At 32.5% G+C, this 20,514-nt stretch overlaps 1 protein-coding gene across 1 annotated transcript; it reads right to left on the minus strand.

Moving 5' to 3' along the window:
- Positions 1 to 888: 888 nt before the first annotated feature.
- Positions 889 to 18,868, minus strand: LOC115874812 (farnesol dehydrogenase-like). The gene is made up of 6 exons (XM_030890112.1): positions 18,724 to 18,868; positions 14,576 to 14,783; positions 11,514 to 11,645; positions 8,940 to 9,061; positions 3,570 to 3,722; positions 889 to 1,000 (listed from the first exon to the last, which is right to left on the minus strand). The coding sequence occupies exons 1-6, from the start codon at positions 18,829 to 18,831 to the stop codon at positions 959 to 961; spliced, it is 765 nt and encodes a 254-aa protein (XP_030745972.1). The 5' UTR covers positions 18,832 to 18,868; the 3' UTR covers positions 889 to 958.
- Positions 18,869 to 20,514: the final 1,646 nt, after the last annotated feature.

Raw genomic sequence — 20,514 nt, forward strand, 5'->3', positions numbered from 1 at the left:
TTTTTAGACTAATTCGAGAAACACCCTGTATATTGTCAACTTGACAATGACTGCTGATAAATCAAAAAATACCTTTTCAGTGAAAAAAGCCTGATTTTCATAGGAAAAATTTTGATTTTATTGAATTTGGGCCTGCGTTTGCAAATACTCGTTTGTATTTTAATTTTCTATCTATCTAAATTTTAAATATCATAGTCAGAAATAGTTTTATTATTTATTAACTGTAAAAATGGTGTTTTTCTTGTTGTGTTGCATCTTGCAAAGAAACTAACAAAACTGCAAATGTACGTGTTTCAAAAGACGGTAAGGTATGTATCTTAGATAAAAAGAAAAATATATGGTATATATTTGTTGTTTGATTTTTTTCGTTCGCTTTAAAATCTATAAATCTCGGTCTATTCATTAGACAGCCAGTCGACTTACGATCATTTTACATGAAACTCTGGTAAAATAAATAAAAAAATAAATTGTAAAAATATATATATATTCCTATGTTTTATTAAAAGTTACCCTGATATACTAATATATCAGTGTAACTTTAAAAATAAATCCACTGAATTCAAATATAAACATAAAAACATTTACAGCAGAAAAAAAGGCGAAAGGCGCTGGGTTAAACCCTTAAACGTAGTCTCCACTGAAAACACGGAGGGCGCTTTGACCCCAAAATTTTACTATTAAGTTTCATATCTATCTTAATAGTAGATTATTTTCTTTATCTATAGAAATATACCCCTCTAAAAATATTGGAACTTATTTAAGACTTGCCCTGTATATTTTTTCTTGGCTTAATTTTGTTTCTAAATAAGTTTTCAATAAAACCTACACTAATACTCATTTAGGTACTCCAAAATTTAATATTCCAACTTGCTTAAATGGAAACCAATATTGTCTTAAAAAGCGTTTATTATAAACTACAGTTACAAATAGATGATTTGCATGTGTTCCTTAGGCATTTTTACCATGCTTCGTTAACAGGCTTTACGATCAATTCGTGAATCTGCAAGAAAAAAATCTTATGAAAAGCAAGGACTCCATCACAGCATATTCGACAAACTGTTAACATGGTCAAAAATCAAATAATTATCTTCCCTTTATACCGGGTGCGTCTCACAAGCTCACCCCTATAACTTTTTTATTTTTCAGATTAAAAAGCGAGATTTGATGTTAGTATATGACATACATTAGGATTGATTGGATGCATTCAATTGTTTAGGGACATTTCCCGTTTCACCGAAAATGACTACAACTTTTGATTTTTAAATGACACCTTCGGTATTTTTACTTTATTCGATAGAAAATGACACTCTGGATAGAATGATATTTATAGGATGAAATTTAAAATACGATTTTTTTAAGCGAAAATGTCAAAAGTTGACATAAGATATGTCATTCTGTTCATAGTGTCATTTTCTATCGAATAAAGTAAAAATATACCGAGGGTGCCATTTAAAAATCAAAAGTTGTAGTCATTTCCGGTGTAACAAGAAGTGTCCCCAAACAATTGAATACGTCAATCAATCTTAATTTATGTCATATACTAACATACCCGAGAACATACCAAATCTGTTTTTTTCCTGAAAAAATAAAAAAGTTATAGGGGTTTTCAGACTTTTGAGACGCACCCGGTATACTGCAAATTTTAAGGTTTATTAAAAATTAAAATAAAATTTAAAGTGAACAAAAAATTACTCCGATTGAAAATTACTTTTACAAACTAATAAAAATTATACATAAAAGATTGTTGTTTTAGTACCAATCACCACCAACTAAAGACCAGTGATATTAGTCGCAGACACCATGTCGGATTGTCATTGTCTGTTCAATCGTCACATTCAACATCATTTATTGATTTAAGACAACGAAAATACTTTTTTAAAAAATTTTATTTTTCATAAAGTATGTTTAACAGATACAATGAATACAATGGTTAAGAACAGAATGACAATTTTAATGCGCTTGGTTATATTTATAAGTTCGGTTTCGCTCGCGTCTTCGTGGGAAAACCATGCTATTTCCTCTCACATAACTTATAGTAATAAATACTTTTTTTAAATTAGTTTATGAATTATCTAGAAGTGTTCCATTATAGGATAAGTAAAGGCTGTTCAGCCATCGTTCACTGTTACGTCATCATTATCTAGCAAATATGAGTTTTAGGTTTAGTTTGAGATCAGTTCATATTGTTTAGAAAATTTTAAGTACGTTCCTATATTATTAACTAGCTATATTATTTAAAAACGTTATCAATTTGTATTTTACATAGGAATATTACACATTTGCATTGTGCTTACTTCGTATACGGCGTCCACGAGCCCCAAGAGTGTTTTGCCAGCATCTATTTCTCGAAAAATAATTTATAAGCTTAGCAATGAGGTCTTGTTCGCTTTGGTTAAATCTTTGAGGTATTTTTGCAATAAAAAAATTTGAATTTTGTTTTACAGCAACAATCAAATATTAATTTTGATATTGATCGATGTCCGTCAATAAAATTATAACCCCTAATCAAAAAAAATTAAAGAATTCATATACAATAAATGGAAAGAAAGATTTGTAACGATTGGTAGAACGAAAGGGAAAGAATATTGCACTACAGTTCAACAGTCATACAGGACTCCATGGTTCAAACAATACAAATCCTTGACCAAGCAACAAATAACCACCATGTGTCGACTCAGATCAAACCATTGCTTATCCCCGTCACATCTCTATAAAATCAGAATCAACAGAGACAATTTGTGTCAGTGTGGAGAGGTTGCTGATGTCTTTCATTTGATAATTGAATGTCCACACAATAATTTTAATCACCAAAAAATCTTATACTCCTATTTCGACAATGAGATAGAGCTAAAACCGATTTCCCTGCATGACATCCTTTTCAAATTCAACAAGACAGAACACATAAAACAAATCGCTTTGTTTTTGATTGTTAGTAATTTAAAACTTTAAATATTTACTATTAACAAGCCTAACATTAACCTTATAATCTAGAAAAAAAAAACTAGCCGCAAATTTGAAATGTCATAATCACATTTTCTTGAAATGCACAGTAATTATTGGTGCTTAGAGCTGCTTAGTACTCGTAGAATGCATGTATAACTGAATAGTCGCAGAGCCTAAAGCAACCTGTTTAATAGCCTTAATAATTGTTAGTCGTTAAGAAAGATAAATCAGTGAAGGTCCATAAAACGTGACCACCTAGAAAAAAGAAAAGCAGAAAAGTACTTTGCCAGAATGGTCCTGGCAGCCTAGGCAACGCAACTCTCTCCTGAAAAGGAGAGTTTGAGAAGAAAGAAGAAGAAGAAGTATTACTAAAAAAATATGACGTAATTTACGAAATGCCGTAATGACGTCACCAATCTCTTTCATCTGGTTGGCAAGTGATTGAGAAAGTTCGACGATATATATGGCGTGACGTTGAATGATGGCTAAACATTCTATAGTTACACGCCTAGCTATTATTGCGTTTTTAGTTCTGACGATGTGTATAAAAGTATTTTTGATAACGCAACTATATCTATAGATATGTTTATTCTATTTATTAAGTGTCACTAGGTAACTCAACAAACCTGCACATGGGGTGGTGTGGATAAAACATATATAACAGCGTCAGCTATATCTTCGCATTTCAAATTGTTTGGGTTAGCTACAGCGTGTGCTAAGAAAGAATCACTAGGCAAGTCATTTGCTATTTCGGTATTTACCAACCCTGGACTGATATCCTAAATAAAAGAAAACTTAAATCAAATAAATCATTATTACACTTTCCTAACCTAACCTAACCTAACCCTATACCGGGTGCGTCTCAAAAGTGGCTCACCCCTATAACTTTTTTATTTTTTCAGGTAAAATAACGAGACTTGGTACGTTAGTATATGACATAAATCAGGATTGATTGACGTTTTCAATTGTTTTTGGTCACTTCCTGTTTCAACCAACTTTTGACTTTTAAATGGCACCCTCGGCATTTTTTTACTTTATTCGATAGAAAATGACATTCTGAATAGAATGATTTTTTGACATTCTTGTTTAATAAAAAATTGTATTTTAAATTTCAAGCTAGAGTGCCATGACTATGTTAAAAGTACTAATTCTTAATCAAGGAACCTTGGAAAAATAGATTGGATGGTCTAATGTTTTAGTGCCTGGTCCAGTTAGAAAATGCTCAAATCGTATTTTTAATCATATCTCAATTTTTCAATTGGAACAAGGGTGGTTCAATTGGAACAAGGTTTTACGAATAATTTGATACCACACACTTGGTATTTCGAGTAAAATTTTCGTTACAAACCGCAAGTTATAATTTCAAATAAACCATATGCGAAAATGTCAAAAGTTGACAAATGATAAGTCATTCTATTCAGAGTGTTATTTTCTATCGAATAAAGTAAAAAAAAAATATCCAAGGTGCCATTTAAAAATCAAAAATTGTAGTCATTTCCGGTGAAATAGGAATTGAGTAGAGGGAGATGGCCGATTCACCATCCGCCGCACAGTGGGGCCGATTGCCATTTTTGCGGCCAGAACCTTATAAAACAGAAGTTGCTTTTTCAAAAAGTTTTGATGACCATAGAATACAGAAAAGACCGAAATATTATATTATGCACAGAAAAAAATTTTGGATGCAGATCTGTAACCAGTGAAGGGCAGTAATGTCGAAGGTTTAGTTCTACCGTGTATAATAATTGCAATGTGTAGGGCCCAAATAATAAGTAAAATTTCTTGGTTAATTTTTAAATACAATTACTTTTTTGCATTTTTTATAAAAGTACAATACTACTTGACTCTTTCTAGCTATATTTTGAAAAAAAAAACTTTTTTACTGATGCATACTAAATTAATTAATAAATTAGTATAATATAAAAAATAAAATACGCTATTTAACCTTGAGTTTTGTTGAGTGCCCAAAGTTGCCCAATTTATTGGCTGATGTTTTTTGAAAGATTGGATATTAACCTTCATTTGTTACCATCTTGCGCAACTTTGCGCAACTTTAAAAAAACAATTTTAATTGTAAGTACAGCAAAACCCCGGTTATCCGAGGTAACGGGGGGGACATAACTGAACATAACTCCTCGGATAACTGAAAACTCGGATAATCCGGATTTATTAAAAAATAAGCACCAATACATACTTTAAACGGTTTATTGACATTTTTAACATGTAAATACATAAGTACCTACATATGTAGATACTATCTACATTATAAAACAGTGAAATAAGTATCTATGCGCTGCTGTTTCATATTGCATCTTCTTTTTCTCGCTGCCATATTTCTCCACCTGTTAAGAAGAAGCAAATCCGCTGGGGTTGCCTCTGATTGTAACACCTCAGAGCTGTTTCCAGAGATGCAAAACCTTCTTGATGGGTAATCTTAGTGGAAGGCTGTTCATCCACCTCTTCGTCATAGTTATCGTCATCTGATTTTTCGGTTTCCCGAAAAGCGTTCGCTATTTCTTCAATAGTCATTTCTTCTTCTAAATCATCTGCTGTAACCCATTCATCAACGTCTTGTCTTGTCACATTTTCGCAACCTTTTAAGTTTTGCATTAATTCTAATAAACTTTCTTGTTCTTCTGTCTCATTTAAATTTGTACAGGACCTTTCCATCCAGAACTGCTGGTAACCCTATCTGTCTCTGGAAATTGTTTACTAATCTTATTGCTTTTTGCTGCAAAATGGGACCTGACAGAGGCACACCTTTTGATCTTTGCTGAGTAAACCACGTGAATAAAGCTTCGTTAACTTTTTCATAGTCGCCTTTTTTCATTGATTTTGTTCTTGAAGACGAAGAGGCTTGTTTTATACACCATTCTTCTATTTTAGTGCCTAGTTTCTGTTCCAATCTCCAACTGTTACCTCACCTACTCCACAATCTCGTGCAACAGTTTTAATTGTCTCTCCTGCTTGAATTCTCCTAATGGCTTTTAATTTTTCTTCAATAGGAACGACAATTCTTTTACGTTTGTTTCATTCCATTATAATACGACAAACGAAAATTTAAACAAAGTAGTTGGTATACACTTAACTAGAACCCCACCCCGATAAATCATGCGAGTACGTACGTATACTACTTCTTCGTAGTGAACGCAATAACGAGCTACATTCACTCAAATTTACATGCTAAAAGAGTCCAAAAATATAAATAAAGAGAACCACTCACACGGGCCAAGGGGATTCCCCGTCGGTCCCAACGATTTTAAACGGAAATATGTAAATATACATATAGTATATTTTAGAAGCTCGGTTAATACGGAGCATAGACGCGCGACCTCGGATAATCAGGGTATTTAGATTGGATCGGTTAATCCGGAGCTCGGATAATTGCGACTCGGATAATTGGGGTTCTACTGTATATCCCTGGTACTTTGAGTAATAGATACTATAGGTCTTTATGATTTATTTAGATTAAGTTCGTGTGATTTTAATAAAATCTGATACTCATGAATCGCCTGTAATCAAGCACATAGTTAGGGGGTCCAAGAGTCCTAGACCCTTCAGTCCCACCCCACCTCAAATCTACAAATTTTGTGGGTTTTAACTGAATTAATGCTTAGATCGAGGCTTAGATAATATACAATGTCCCCACTCCTTTTTTATCTTTTTAATGGAACAACATGGAGATTTGAAGTAAGGCAATATGTTTAAAAATATTACGTTTTAATCTAAATATGACATTTTAAAATTTCAAGATGGCTGCTAAACTTATTAAAATATCCGCACGTAAATTCAAACTATGATACGTACTCAAATAATGAACCGATTTTAAAAATTTAAGCATTTAAACAAATTATTTTTAAACACATTACATTGCGCTAAATTTAAAACCTTTTAGTTGTTCAAATCCAAAAATAGAAGGAGAAAAAAAAATTCACCCTTCCCCCGAAATGGTTATTAAAATTTTTGGAACCCCCTCATCATCCGAAATTAATTTTTAGACGCTTGCCTGGAATAGGTACTCGAAAAATCTAGCCCATACTTTCTTGATTACGTGCCTACTACTCATTTTGAGACATGTGAGACCACGAATGAATTATTTTTTTACTTCTTCAAAACTAGAATCCAAAAACAATATTTATTTTTTTATCAAAGTTGTTGGTTACATACGGATAAAAAAATCGGATCAAACAGACCGATAAACAGACAGACAGACACACAGACATGCCACAACAATATTCGAAATGGCTTGCAAGGCAAATGTGTAAAAGTTTTGTCATCCGGGTATTTTTTCTCACATTATATTGATGAGCTAATATGCTGGGTATATACGTGAACTATAATTTAATTAACTAAAATTTTGAAGATTAACTACCTAGAAATTCAATTAAGCAAAAACTGTTAAATTCTATATATTTTTGGTTGATTCATATATCTTTGAAGGTTTTGGCCAACGATTCTTCAATCGGCCCCACCGTGCGCCGCAAGGAGCCGGAAGTGACGTCATGTGACGTCATCAGCTAGGAACATGTAAAATACGCTAATAAACAAGCATAAACGAAAAAGATTTAAAACAGAAATAAACAGGTTTGAACAAAAAATGAACAGGTCTGTTGTAATAAGCTAAAAAGCGGTTTAAAGCAGTTCAAAAGCGGTTCAAAGCGGTTCAAACCTGTTTATTCTTGTTTATTAGCGTATTTTACGTGTTCCTAGCTGATGACGTCATATGACGTCACTTCCGTCTCCTTGCGGCGGATGGTGAATCGGCCATCTCCCTCTACTGAAGTGACCGAAAATAATAAAATTGATTTCGTCATCAATTCTAATTTATGTCATATACATGTCACATACCTACTAACATACCAAATCTCGTTTTTTAACTGAAAAAATAAAAATGTTATAGGGGTGAACCACTTTTGAGATGCATCCGGTATGTATAGTAATGTAAAATTACCGGTAATTTATAAATCGCTAATATTATCGGTAGTATAACGTAATATTAGAGTAACATTGGTAATTTATAAAAAACAGATTTTTAAATAATATTATTTTTTATTTTAAAACTGTAAAGCATTACAAAAAAGAGCAGAACCAGAACGTTTTTTAAACTAGCCAGAATCAGAGTGGCCTATGTTGTAGTACGTAGTAAAGTGTATAATGGTAAATCATCCTCAATCTTGTCATCTGTTTCTTTTTCGTTACTTGAGACAAGTCTAGTCCTTCGAAATCGATATCTGCTTCTTCCATTTCTTTCTTCAGCAGCTTCTACCATTCTTGGATGTTCTTCTCCATAGGTAGGCAGAATATATGAATAGGTAGAGGAAGATGAATAGGTCTTTAACATTTACTTGCTTGTTTTTTTCAGTTCAATTTCTCGTTTTCCAACGAGAAGAATCTGATATGTTGCTACGTAATATAGACCTTATAATAAATAAAAAACAAGATAAAAACATTTTGTATTGCTGGCCGGTTAGCTTCAAAAATCGTTATCCACTTAGAGAGTGGCTTGAACAAGTCATAAGTTTCTTAGCAGAAGGGCTACTGTGTTTGGTGAAAGAACATCAGAAATATCTGGGATGTCATCAACTGCTAAGCTTTAGGGAGCGTTTAGTGTCCAAAAAGCTTTTTAGATAAGAAACAAAGGAGCCCCATCTCTTTCCAATGTTACCGATCTTGTGGTAATATTACGTAATATTACCAAAATTATCGGTAATATTACCCCTTACATCACTATGTACATATATCATAATAATACTTAATAGAACTATTAAGATGACCTGCTACTACTCTTATTATTATATTAGTTTATTACCATCCAGTGGCGGATGCAGGGGGGGCCCATGGGGCCCGGGCCCCCCCTAAAATCTCTAAATTGTGTTAAATATGAGCCTTTTGGGTTAAAAATTGCGCCCTAAACAGCATATTCTACATAATTTTTTATTTGGCCCCCCCCCTAAAATAAATTCTTGTATCCGCCCCTGTTACCATCAACTTATACTTACACTGATTTTAATTTTAGACTTAGTTAGATTGAGTTCCCTTCTTAATGTCTCCACCAATGCAGTTACTGCGAATTTGGATGCAGGATATATATTTGAGTATTGGTGAAATGGTATATAATGACCTATAATTTTGAAAATTATACTAATACTAGTCTTAAATATACAGGGTGGCGCACCTCATCGGCCTCGGTTGATTATACGAAAACGGAAAGATGTAAAATCAAAATATTTTATGGGTATATGTGTCGAGGCAATGTGCACAATTTAAAATTATTTTGAAATATACAAGGCGTCTCAGAACTAAGATCCATACCAAAGTTATATTTTTTCTTATGGAACACCCGGTATTTTATTTCATTTTTGGATTCTTAGACCCAAAAAAAGGCATTTATTATAAGGGTTAAATATGTTTAAAATCATTGGTTTTTGAGATATTTAAAGATATTTAAATATGCATGCTACAAGAAAATTGATTATCAACACCCTGTATATTACTTTTCAGAATTAATTCTTGTGCTGAGTTTAAAGATAAGGAAATAAACTTTACTGAAAAATGTTATTGTTGCCTTAAATTTATACAGGGGTACCAAAAATTAGTGATCTACTTTCAGGATTTATTTTACATAAAAACTTTGTTATTTCAAATACAACACCCTGTATTTTTTTAAATAAATCGAAGCAGATTCAAATGCTCTTTCAAACTATATTAGGGTTTCCTTTACCTATCTATCTCAGATTTTGAATAAAAAGCGATTTTTAAATAAAATGTCAGTCAAGATGCCTGGTATCGCCATGGCAATTTTCTAGTGACAGTTAGTATTTTCAAAATCGACATTAGTGTATGGACATTATTATTTAAACAGTTTACTAAAATTTACCCACAATAGTTTAATAAGTAAGTATTCTTTATTTTATGAAGAAAAATAAAGCCATATCTGTTGGTGGAACGAATGGATATGTTACCAGTGATTTTATTTTGTAAGAAAAAAATATTTCTTTGCTTCAAGAGCAAGAGCTAATGCTCAAATATATCCAAATAGGAATCTTCCTGATAAGCGTTCCTTTGAAAAACTACTTGTCCTATTTCCTATTTCGTAGAATTGGTAGTGTAGTTTATAAAAAACCTATTAGGCAGAAACCTGTCGTTGGAAGTGAAGAAACTGAATTTGCCGTAATTGGCTATTTTATAAAAAATTCATATATCTACAAGTTACATCGTAAAATAAAACAAAGAACTACTTCTTCGTTTTTCTTGATAAAATAATAAATCCATATTAATAAATATTATTTACAGTATTGTAGGTCAATTAAATAAAAGTAAACTGGTATAGATTTAAATAAAGTCTATAAACTAATGTCGATTTTGAAAATAGTTACTCTCACTAGCAAATTGTCATCGCGACACCAGCTATCTTAATTGCCATTTTATTGAAAAATCGCTTTTTATTAAAAATCTGAGCTAGGATCACTAATTTTTGGTACCCCTGTATAAATTTAAGGAAGCAATAACATTTTTCAGTAAAGTTAATTTTTTTGCCTTTAAACTCAGCACAAGAATTAATTCTGAAAAGTAATGTACAGGGTCTTAATAATCAATTCTCTTGTAGCATGCATATTTAAATATCTCAAAAACCAATGATTTTAAACATATTAAACCCTTATAATAAATGTCTTTTTTTGGGCCCAAGAATCCAAAAATGAAATAAAATACCGGGTGTTCCATAAGAAAAAATATAACTTTGGTATGGATCTTAGTTCTGAGACACCCTGTATATTTTAAAATAATTTTAAATTGTGCACATTGTTTCTACATCTTTCCGTTTTTGTATAATCAACCGAGGCGAATGAGCATTATTTCTGTAAAATTAACAAACTCAAATACACATTAATATTTGTACATAGACTTTAATAGTTATTTTTTATACAAGACGATAAAATGGTATTTTATCGTCGACCGAAAATATTAATTCATGAGCGATGAAATCGCTAGTGAATTAATTTCGGAAGACGTGTATAAAATATTTTTTTTTTCATAGCAAGTTACGTTTTAAAAAATATTCAGAAATTATTATTTCAAGGGATTTATTACGAGTAGAAAAAATATTGTGCCGGGTTGGCGTTGGTTTCTATGTAATTTGGCAAATAAATAAAGCTGTCTCTTTAGTTGTCAGTTTTGAGCCAATATTTTTTAATTCTCTTTCGTGTCGATTGCTGATTGAATTGGAGCCAGAAATGGCTCAAAACCAAATAAGTAAATTACCAACAGATATTCAGGCTGAGGCGACAAATGCCATATCCAAACTACTTCCATTTAAATCCCGAATAACTTATGAAAAGGAATACAAACATTTTCAAAAATGGAAGCAATTAAAAAACGTGCGAGAAGAAATAAAGATTTTAACCTATCCTCGCTGTAAAAGTATCATTTAATCTACATACTTGCGGTTAAAGTACTATTTATTAAAAAAAAAGTTAAATACCTAGTTGAATCCAATAGTTTCCTATTTTTAAAACATAGTACGCCATTAATTAGTTTTAATTTTTTTGAAGTACGTTGAGTAGTAAAGTTTGTACCTGCAATACTGTTTATATGGATTACGTGACCATTAATATTGCTTTCTATCATATGATTGATTGCCTCCCTAGTGGCTATACATAAACCTAGAACGTTGAGGGCGAAAATACCTTTCCATAATTCAACATCACCTGAAAAACATTTTATGTGAATACTTATATCTAACTTTTCTTGACATTAAGGCGAAGGTAAAATGCAAATACAAGGCAAAATCAGATAAAATACACATAGATGCAAAAAAACGCAATGGAAAAATTTTTCGGAAAATTTAGTATACAGAGTGAGTCTTAAATAAGTGCAAATATTACTAGAGGCAGTATATGTCGACCCCAGAAACACGTCTATGAGGTTTTATTCGCAAAAAAAGGAAAATTTGGAATTTTTTGAAAATGTTATGATTTTAAGTTAAAAAACTTAATATCTTGATGATATAGTTACATGGGTAGTAAACTAAATTTACAAGAAAGAAAACCCAGAAAAGATCTAATGGTTCCCAAAACTAAACCAAAAAATCTGTTTTTTTTTTAATTTTCAAAATAAAATAACTCGGTAAGTTATTTTGGAGTTATTTGAAAAACGGTAAAGAGAAAATATGTTTCTTTTGTTGAGATCTATTAGCCCCGAAAATATTTGCACTTATTGAAGACTCACCCTGTATTATAAGTGTTATATTTTTTTAACCCTATTTTTATGATTTTTTAAGGAATTGTATATATAAATATGTATGTCGACTATAATTCGTAAACTCATTTTTTTTTAAACTTTAATATTTGGTTTATTATAGTAGAAGGTTAATCGAAGGGTTGTCTTTTACCCTAATATCTAATATTAAAACACCCTGTGCAATAATTTCGTCTGTAAAAAAAATTCCTTAGACATTATTTTACAGTCTCCTGATAATTTTGTTTTTTGATTTATGTAAATACATCAGGCCTTGGTTAATTTTAAAGAGCGAAATGATCCTGCCACCAACAATTTGCATTTTTTTTTTAATATCATTACTTTTTGATAATATTGTTTGATATCTGTGACGTTGTGGCTTTGGTGACTATTGTGGTAATGTCATATTGACAATTACATTTTGTGTAAATTTTCAGTGTTTCAGTGTCATTTGGCAATTACGTTTTTTGTACCATCTGTATTTACAATAAATTAATAAATAATTAATATGATACTTATAAGAAAATCGCTTATTGGTAATACAATAAAATTAATATTAATAATAAAAGGTACTTAAATTGAATTCTGATTGTCTTGGCTTGAGGGTAATTATATTGATTTAAGTGATTTTACTGATTTAACTTGCAGATCATCATGAGTTAAGTCAAAAATTTTGCAGTCAAACATTTTGCGCTGGATGTATACCATGATAGTAAGACCCATGATTACTTATGGAGCAGTTGCTTAGTATATAAAACTAGAGCAACGTACATCAAGGCAAAACCTGTGCAAAGTACAGAGACTGGCATGTATCTGCATCACAGGTGCCATGAGAACATGTCCAACAGCAGCAATGGAGGTCATTCTAGACCTAACACAACTGCATATTGTCGTCGGTAGTTATGCCAATGCGACAGTGAATAGAATGGTCATTGACGGAAACAGTACTGGGAGAATTTTCAGGTCAGGGGCTTGGAACACCCTCAAAAAGAAAATTCCACTTCTCCAACTCCCAGTGGATGCCATACCAAGAATTTACAACTTCGAGAAACACCTCACTGTAGTACTGAGTAATAAAAAGGATTGGAAGAAAGAAACGCTTACTCAGCATATAAAAGACCATACCATCACGTGGTATACTGATGCTTCCAAAACCAAAGCAGGGACAGGGATAGGAGTATTTGGGCCGAAAACTAAATATTCCGAACCAATGGGCACCTACCCCAGTATCCTTCAGGCAGAAATTTGCGCTATCGAAAGATGCGTACAATTTATCTTAGATAGAAACTATCGAAAACAGGAAATTGCCATCCTATCCGATAGTTAAGCAGCACTTAACGCGATCAACTCAGTAACCATCAATTCGAAATTGGTCAAAGAATGCCTAGAGAAGCTCAACAAATTAGGCAAAGAAAACAAGTCCTCTTACTCTGGGTACCAGCTCACCAAGGGATAGAAGGTAATGAAAAAGCAAATGATCTAGCCAGAAAAGAAGCGAATACTCCACTAACTGTACCAGAACCGTTCTGTTTTCCAAACGGGAACCAACTGAAAGCGGAACTGAAGAATCTGGAAGACTCCATCCGTAACTTGAAATGGGTGTCCTCCAACGGTCTAAGACACTCGAAAAAGTTCCTCAGAACTTATGACCGAGAAAAATCAAAGGTTTTCCATGATTTAAGTAAAAACAATATTCGGATTGTCACGGGGTTTCTAACAGGACACTGTCTCCTCAACGAACACCTCAGTAGGCTGAAACTGAGAAACAACGGCGAATGCAGATTTTGTGGGGAAAATGGGGAAACACCAGAACACCTTATCACTGAAAGCGCCGAGACGACGACCATTCGTGCCATGAACCTTGGTACGTCTGATGTCGAGGATGGAGAACTGGCCTCTGTGGAGCCGTCTCAGATACTGGCTTTTGTTAGAGCCCTGAGACTGTATGATGAGTTATAACTCGTTATAACTCAAGAAAGGGGAACACACAATAGATCTATAAGGTCGCGGTGATTATCTCCCCTCCTAAACATTCTACATTCTAAGTCAAAAATATTGACTTAGGTCATAAAAACGACTTAAATAACGTTATATTGATTTAAGTCTTTAGAAAAATGACTTGACCTGAAATAAAATGACTTAAGTCAAAGACTTAAGTCATTTTAGACTTAATTAAGTCACTTTAAACTTAAATTATTTGAATTTTATGTTAAATTTCACTAAAAACTTAAATCATTTTGAGTTTAGAAATGACTTAACACTTAAGTCGTTTTAAAACTGACTTGTTGCAGCTCTGCATATACGCACATACCAAATTTCGTTTTTTTTATTTGAAAAAATAAAAAAGTTATAAGGGTGAGCCACTTTTGAGAAATATCCGGTATATGTTATTAATTATTACCATTTATTAAAGTCGTATCGCCGCCTTTGCCAGCGTTATTAATCAGCACCGACACTGGGCCCAAATTTTTCTTTATCCATTCAAAAGCGTTCACAAGATCAGATTCCTTCGTTATGTCACATTGGACGGGATGAAATGTTCCTTTTTTGTTCTTCCATCGATTCTTATGCTCTTCCATTAAAACTTTCCGACGAGCCAATCCAACTACCTGAAAATAACATACCATTATTTATGAGATAGTACTTTTAACCGAGAAAATAGAAAATTATTCCAGTTTTACACAAGTTTTTGATAAAAAAATATCTATATCTATGTGGCGGATTCATCTCTCCAAAAAATCCTATATGGGTATTTCGCCACTGTAAGAAAATCTACAAAATAAAATAGTTATTTTTTGTAAAGACTGCTGCCTTGATCCAAACAGAAACTACTTGTCAGCAGTTAGGTTTACAAATATACAAATTTGCCTAACGAACAAAAAAAATGCTTAACGTTTCGGAAAGTAAGTTTATCTCTTTCTGTCGTCGGAAGCAAAAAAAAATTACAAAGAATAAAGAAAAAAAAACTATTTAAAACATTTAAATTCAACTATTCGAAAACACTTTAATTTTTTTAAAACAGATACATCTAGAAAAACCGTTGACGTTCGGTGTTTACAAAAATAATATTAAATACAAAAATAATAATACGTTAAAAATAATACGAAATACCAATATAGAAGTTTTTGATAGTTTTGACAGTTTTAATTTGGGAAAAGTAGCTTCAATCAAAGTACTGTGTACGGTTCTGCATAAACGTTAAAAAATCACCAATTTTTTTGGACTGGATATGGTTGCGATTATTGCTAATATTTAGTATGATTATTCCAAATAAATTTTTTTAGAGTTTTATTAACATTACTTTAACAGTTCTAAGTTTCTTTTTTAAATCTTCATTCAGAACCTTGCAATTAGTGGAATAAATCAGTGGTTTCCATTACACTTTATACTTTTTAAGCTTCATTCAGAACCTCGTAATTAGTGGAATCAATTAGTGGTTTCAATTACACTTTATACTTTTTAGTTTACGGTCATTCACAATGTTTAAAAAACACAATTAAAATTAATAGAATATCCTAACAACAGCTTGCCTTAGTCAGTTGTATCCATAGAGAAAGCCTAACATTTAGCTTACAAAACAATGAACTTTTGATTTCTAACCACAATTTCTCTTGACAGAAGATAATAAAAGGCCAAAATGACATTTCTTGCAAATTTTGAAGTATAATTAGTGAAAAAATTGAAAATGTCTACTAAAAGGAACAAACTTCTACGCTAATTCAAACTACTAATACCAAACCAAACCAAACCAAACTACTAATTTATTCCACTAATTGCGAGGTTCTGAATGAAGCTGAAGTCCTAAAAATTAAAACGCGTTTCTGTGGTAATATATCTTCGTTTTCATTCTTTCATAGATTGTTATTCATAGAATTTGAATTAACGTAATGTTTTTTGTTGTTTCAAAATGTTAAAGAAGCACAAAATTTATTTAGTTCAATGCTACGGAAAGGGTGATGATAGTTATCGGAAAATATGATACTTTAACAACAGCAGAGAATATGAAATGAATCAAAATTAATTATAATAGTACGAGAGCTAGCAACGTCGGAAAAAGAAGTATTTTAAGACGTCTGGCTCTTTTCTTTGATACATCTTTTACTATGCTCTCTAGAACAGCATGCGGCCCGTCTGTCTGCCGGTAAACGTTGCGTTCCCTACTGCGCATTGAAAGAAGATCCTATATTTTTATTAGTCCTTTAAATTCTAGTATTGAATATAAAACGAACATGTCACCATAGCGCAGTGCGTAGAGTTTCCGAACACGAACCGAAGATTCAGAGTTCAAATCCGGGTCAGGTCAAAGACTTTTATTTTTATTTTGGTTTATATTACGATAGTAAAGTATTAAATATTTGTTTTTTTTAATTACCAGAATTATTTAATACTTTACTATCAGAATATAAACGAAAAAAATCTTTGACCTGACCCGGATTTGAACTCTGAATCTTCGGTTCGTGGTCGGAAACTCTACGCACTGCGCTATGGAGACATGTTCGATTTATATTCAATACTAGAATTTATAGGACTAAATTAATAAAAAATATAGGATCTTCTTCCGATGCGCAGTAGTAAACGCAACGGGTATCGGCAGCCAGACGGGCCGCATGCTGTTCCAGAGAGCATAGTAAAAGATATATCAAAGAGCCAGACGTCTTAAAATACTTTCTCGAAAACATTGCTAGCTCTTAGACTATAACCATCTATCAAAAAATGAAATTGAATTTATATTACCATAGAAACGCCTTTTGATTTTTAGAAGTTTTGGATCGTAGAAAAAAAATTAACCAGATTTTCATGTTTTCCTTAATTTTCTCCATAACGGTATGGAAATTTGGAAAAGTATAAACGGGATTAACCATTTTGAAACAAGCAAAATTTTTTATAACGTATGCCTTTTTCTGAAAATGTCAACGACAAAAAAGTTTTTTTATCTTGTAAAGACAATCCGGGGACATACTGTAGAGAGATGATGATATACTCTGTTTTTTTTTCTCAGGTAAGATTTCGACAGACGATGACAGAAGAAAAGCAGATGACGTCCCATACCAATCTATTTATTTTACTAAAAAAAGTTTCTAATAATTTTTAAGTTAACTATGGATGGGTTTAAATATAAATTCGTCATGCGTGGTCACTTGTTGTTTTTAACCAGTTTTATTGGTTTATTTCAAAAATGACAGATCGTATTTCAATTTTATTGGTTTGACGGAACGATGAACGACAAACGGACGCCGATGCGTATGAACTCACCTTTAGATTTTTGACGTTTGTCAAAGTCTTGCCAAATTATAGGTTATAACACAGACTAACCTAACGTTAGTTTGTGGTTATAATTTTGTGACAACTTTTGTCAAATACTCTGCGTTTTGGAAGATGATGCATTTTGATTCGTGTTATTACGTGTTTTGTGTCTTTTGAAGTCAAGTGGAGGAAAAATCGAGTGAAAATTAACTGTAGAACCCAGAGTACAGTTTATGGATAATACTCGCCGCCCAGGCAGAAAGTCTTAAGGTGCGTATTCATTATCCGAACGAACGAACGAACGAATGAAAGTGCGGTATATTTAGACGGGGACCGAACGCATGCGGCCGTTCGTTCGTTCGTTCGCTCTACCATCCGTTTCGAGTCGGTACATCAAAGGCGTTCGCCAACAAATGCCTCCGGTCTTCTCGTGCGGTCCTATCGTGCGGTCCCCGTCCATACCACTAGCGAACATTCGTTCGTTCGTTCGTTCGTTCGTGCGGATAATGAATACGCACCTTTATACAGATACACCATTAAAGTTACTATCAATAAAGTTCGTATACCATCTCGTCGTCGTCGGAGATAAGTGCATCTCGAATATGGTAGAAGGACCATACTAAACACATACTAAAAACTGGAGTAGCTGTAAAATATCGACATCACACTATAGGTAAATAATGGATTTTAGTACTGCAGAAAAATAATGTCAAAAGGTACTGGTTTAAAAAAAAATTAAGATTAAAGTTAATTAATCAACCTGTGACGTATAAAATTTGGTAAGTGTTATTCTTAATAAAGTAGTTTGTTTTATTTATGTTGTTTTATTTATTCCTGCGGAATATTACAAATTTGTATTTGTACATAAGTTATATTGATAAATATAATCATAAATGCGGGAAGTTTCATAAAGCTTGAAAGTAAGAAATGGTTCTTTTTTATATTTTTTGGTATGTGGTGTCTTGTTTTTGTTTGTTTTGTATTAACACATACCGTTTTTTATTAATAAAATAACTCGATTACATTTTTCAGTTTTATACAGTTTTTTTCACAATATTTTGAAGTTACTTGTCAGTCAAATTTTAAATACATATATATTAATTTCCTGCTATGCGTTCCAGTTGTACCAACTTATTTCTTTGTAAAATAAAATAAACTACTTTGAAATTAAAATGACAGACACATCTATCACTGTCAAGGATCTCCTCGTTGGACAGACTATACTAGTAGGTAGACTAGGTAGACTTAAATTGACGAAATGCAGGTGTTTTCCAGGAATATTATTTCTATTCAATTTGGACTTACTTTCATTCCATGTTCAACTAGTTTTTCTGTAATAGAAAGGCCAATCCCAGCACTGCTTCCAGTCACTACCGCAACTTGACCGACCCATTTTTCCATTGACAGTGTCATTTTCTTTAATACGTTTGACTAAAATTTCTTGCTTATATAACGGCATCACACTAATAGAATGTTATTACAGTAATTAGCTTAAATAGTAATTGTTCTGTTTATCTAATTTAACCTAGTCTTGATATGACATATCCGATTTTTTTTCTGCAATAATTACAATATAACTAATAAAATGTACATTGTACTATTGTGATACTAAAGAAAGTTCGGAATTAGGGCTCCTTTCTCAGGCTGGAACCCCAAAGACGCTTTTCGCTATCTCTCTCTCTCTTGATGATTCCATGTTTGCAAGACCAACAAAAGACCAAGACTTGTATAAAAATGCGTACAACTTATCTTAGATAAAAATTATCCGAAACATGAAATAGTCATCTTATCTGATAGTTAAGCAGCGTTAAAAGCGATCAACTCATTATCAATCATCATCATCATCATCAACCAGCCACTAAAGTCCACTGCTGGACGTAGGCCTCCCTCGTTTGCTTCCATAACTCTCTTTCTTGAGCTATTTGCATCCAGTTACTGTGGATACGCCTTAAGTCGTCATGCCATCTGGCTGAAGGACGGCCTCTGCTCCTGAATGCAGCGTGTCATCGGTCATCGTTTAGACTTGCAATGTGCCCTGCCCAATTCCAAACAGTATCAATCAATAATTCGAAATTGGTCAAAGAAGACCTAGAGAAGCTGAACAAATTAGGCAAAGAAAACAAGTCCTCTTACTCTGGGTACCAGCTCACCAAGGGATAGAAGGTAATGAAAAAGCAAATGATCTAGCCAGAAAAGAAGCGAATACTCCACTAACTGTACCAGAAACGTTCTGCTTTCTAAAGTGGAAACCAACTAAAAGAGGAATTCAAGAACTTGGCTCTATCCCACATAGGGCTAGAATTAAAATCTAAGTGGTAAAAAGTAACCTTTAGAAATGCCACTTTTGATAATATTATCTCATTTATATAGAACATTCCAACTTGATAAAAAATAATAATGAATTAGAGTTATATCTCATAGTTTTTCTTTGGCTAATAATTAAATTCGTACTGTAATTTAAATTAGATAGTTATGCTTAATTTCCATAGTAAAATCGTTTTATTATACTGCTAGTCTAACACAGAAGGCTATGGAAAACAAAACTTTAGTTTACGCCAGTTGACAGCCTGCCATTTAAGTTTCCATTTTGCTTGACAGGTTGAAAAATGCTGTAATAAGCATTGAGTGTTGCGCTGGAAAGTGATTGCTTGAAGTATGCACTATTTTTTTTATTATTATTTTAACTTTGGTAGAAGAAAAATGTTAATGGGGCAAAAAGTGCCAACAATTCAATTAGATTTTTGAATACCTAATGGTTTTGAGAAATTAAAAATGACAGTTTCTTATTGCGATTTTTTGCGATAGTACTCTTTTTAATGTTAGGTACTTCAAATTTACAAATTAACATGAGAAAGATTTTTTAAAATATAGCGCTCTACGACCGAAGAAAATCGCCAAATTGATTTACTAAGGTTAACTATGGAGGATTTTGATGTAAACAATATACTGCGTGATATAAAAATTTATACCAAACCAAACACCCAGTATACCGGGCGTGTCTCAAAAGCGGCTCACCCCTGTAACTTCTTTATTTTTTTCAGATAAAAAAACGAGATTTGGTATTTTAGTATATGACATAAATTAGGATTGATGGAC

This window comes from Sitophilus oryzae, unplaced genomic scaffold (assembly GCF_002938485.1).
Source record: "Sitophilus oryzae breed Bouriz unplaced genomic scaffold, Soryzae_2.0 scaffold_1297_pilon_pilon, whole genome shotgun sequence".
NCBI lineage: Eukaryota > Metazoa > Arthropoda > Insecta > Coleoptera > Curculionidae > Sitophilus > Sitophilus oryzae.

Coding starts and splice junctions, on each gene's coding strand:
- LOC115874812 (XM_030890112.1), bottom strand. CDS start 18,831: ATGACACTGTCAATGGAAAAATGGGTCGGTCAAGTTGCGGTAGTGACT. Junction 14,784..18,723: donor TAGTTGAACATGGAATGAAA/GTAAGTCCAAAT, acceptor TGTTATTTTCAG/GTAGTTGGATTGGCTCGTCG. Junction 11,646..14,575: donor CGATACGACTTTAATAAATG/GTAATAATTAAT, acceptor AATGTTTTTCAG/GTGATGTTGAATTATGGAAA.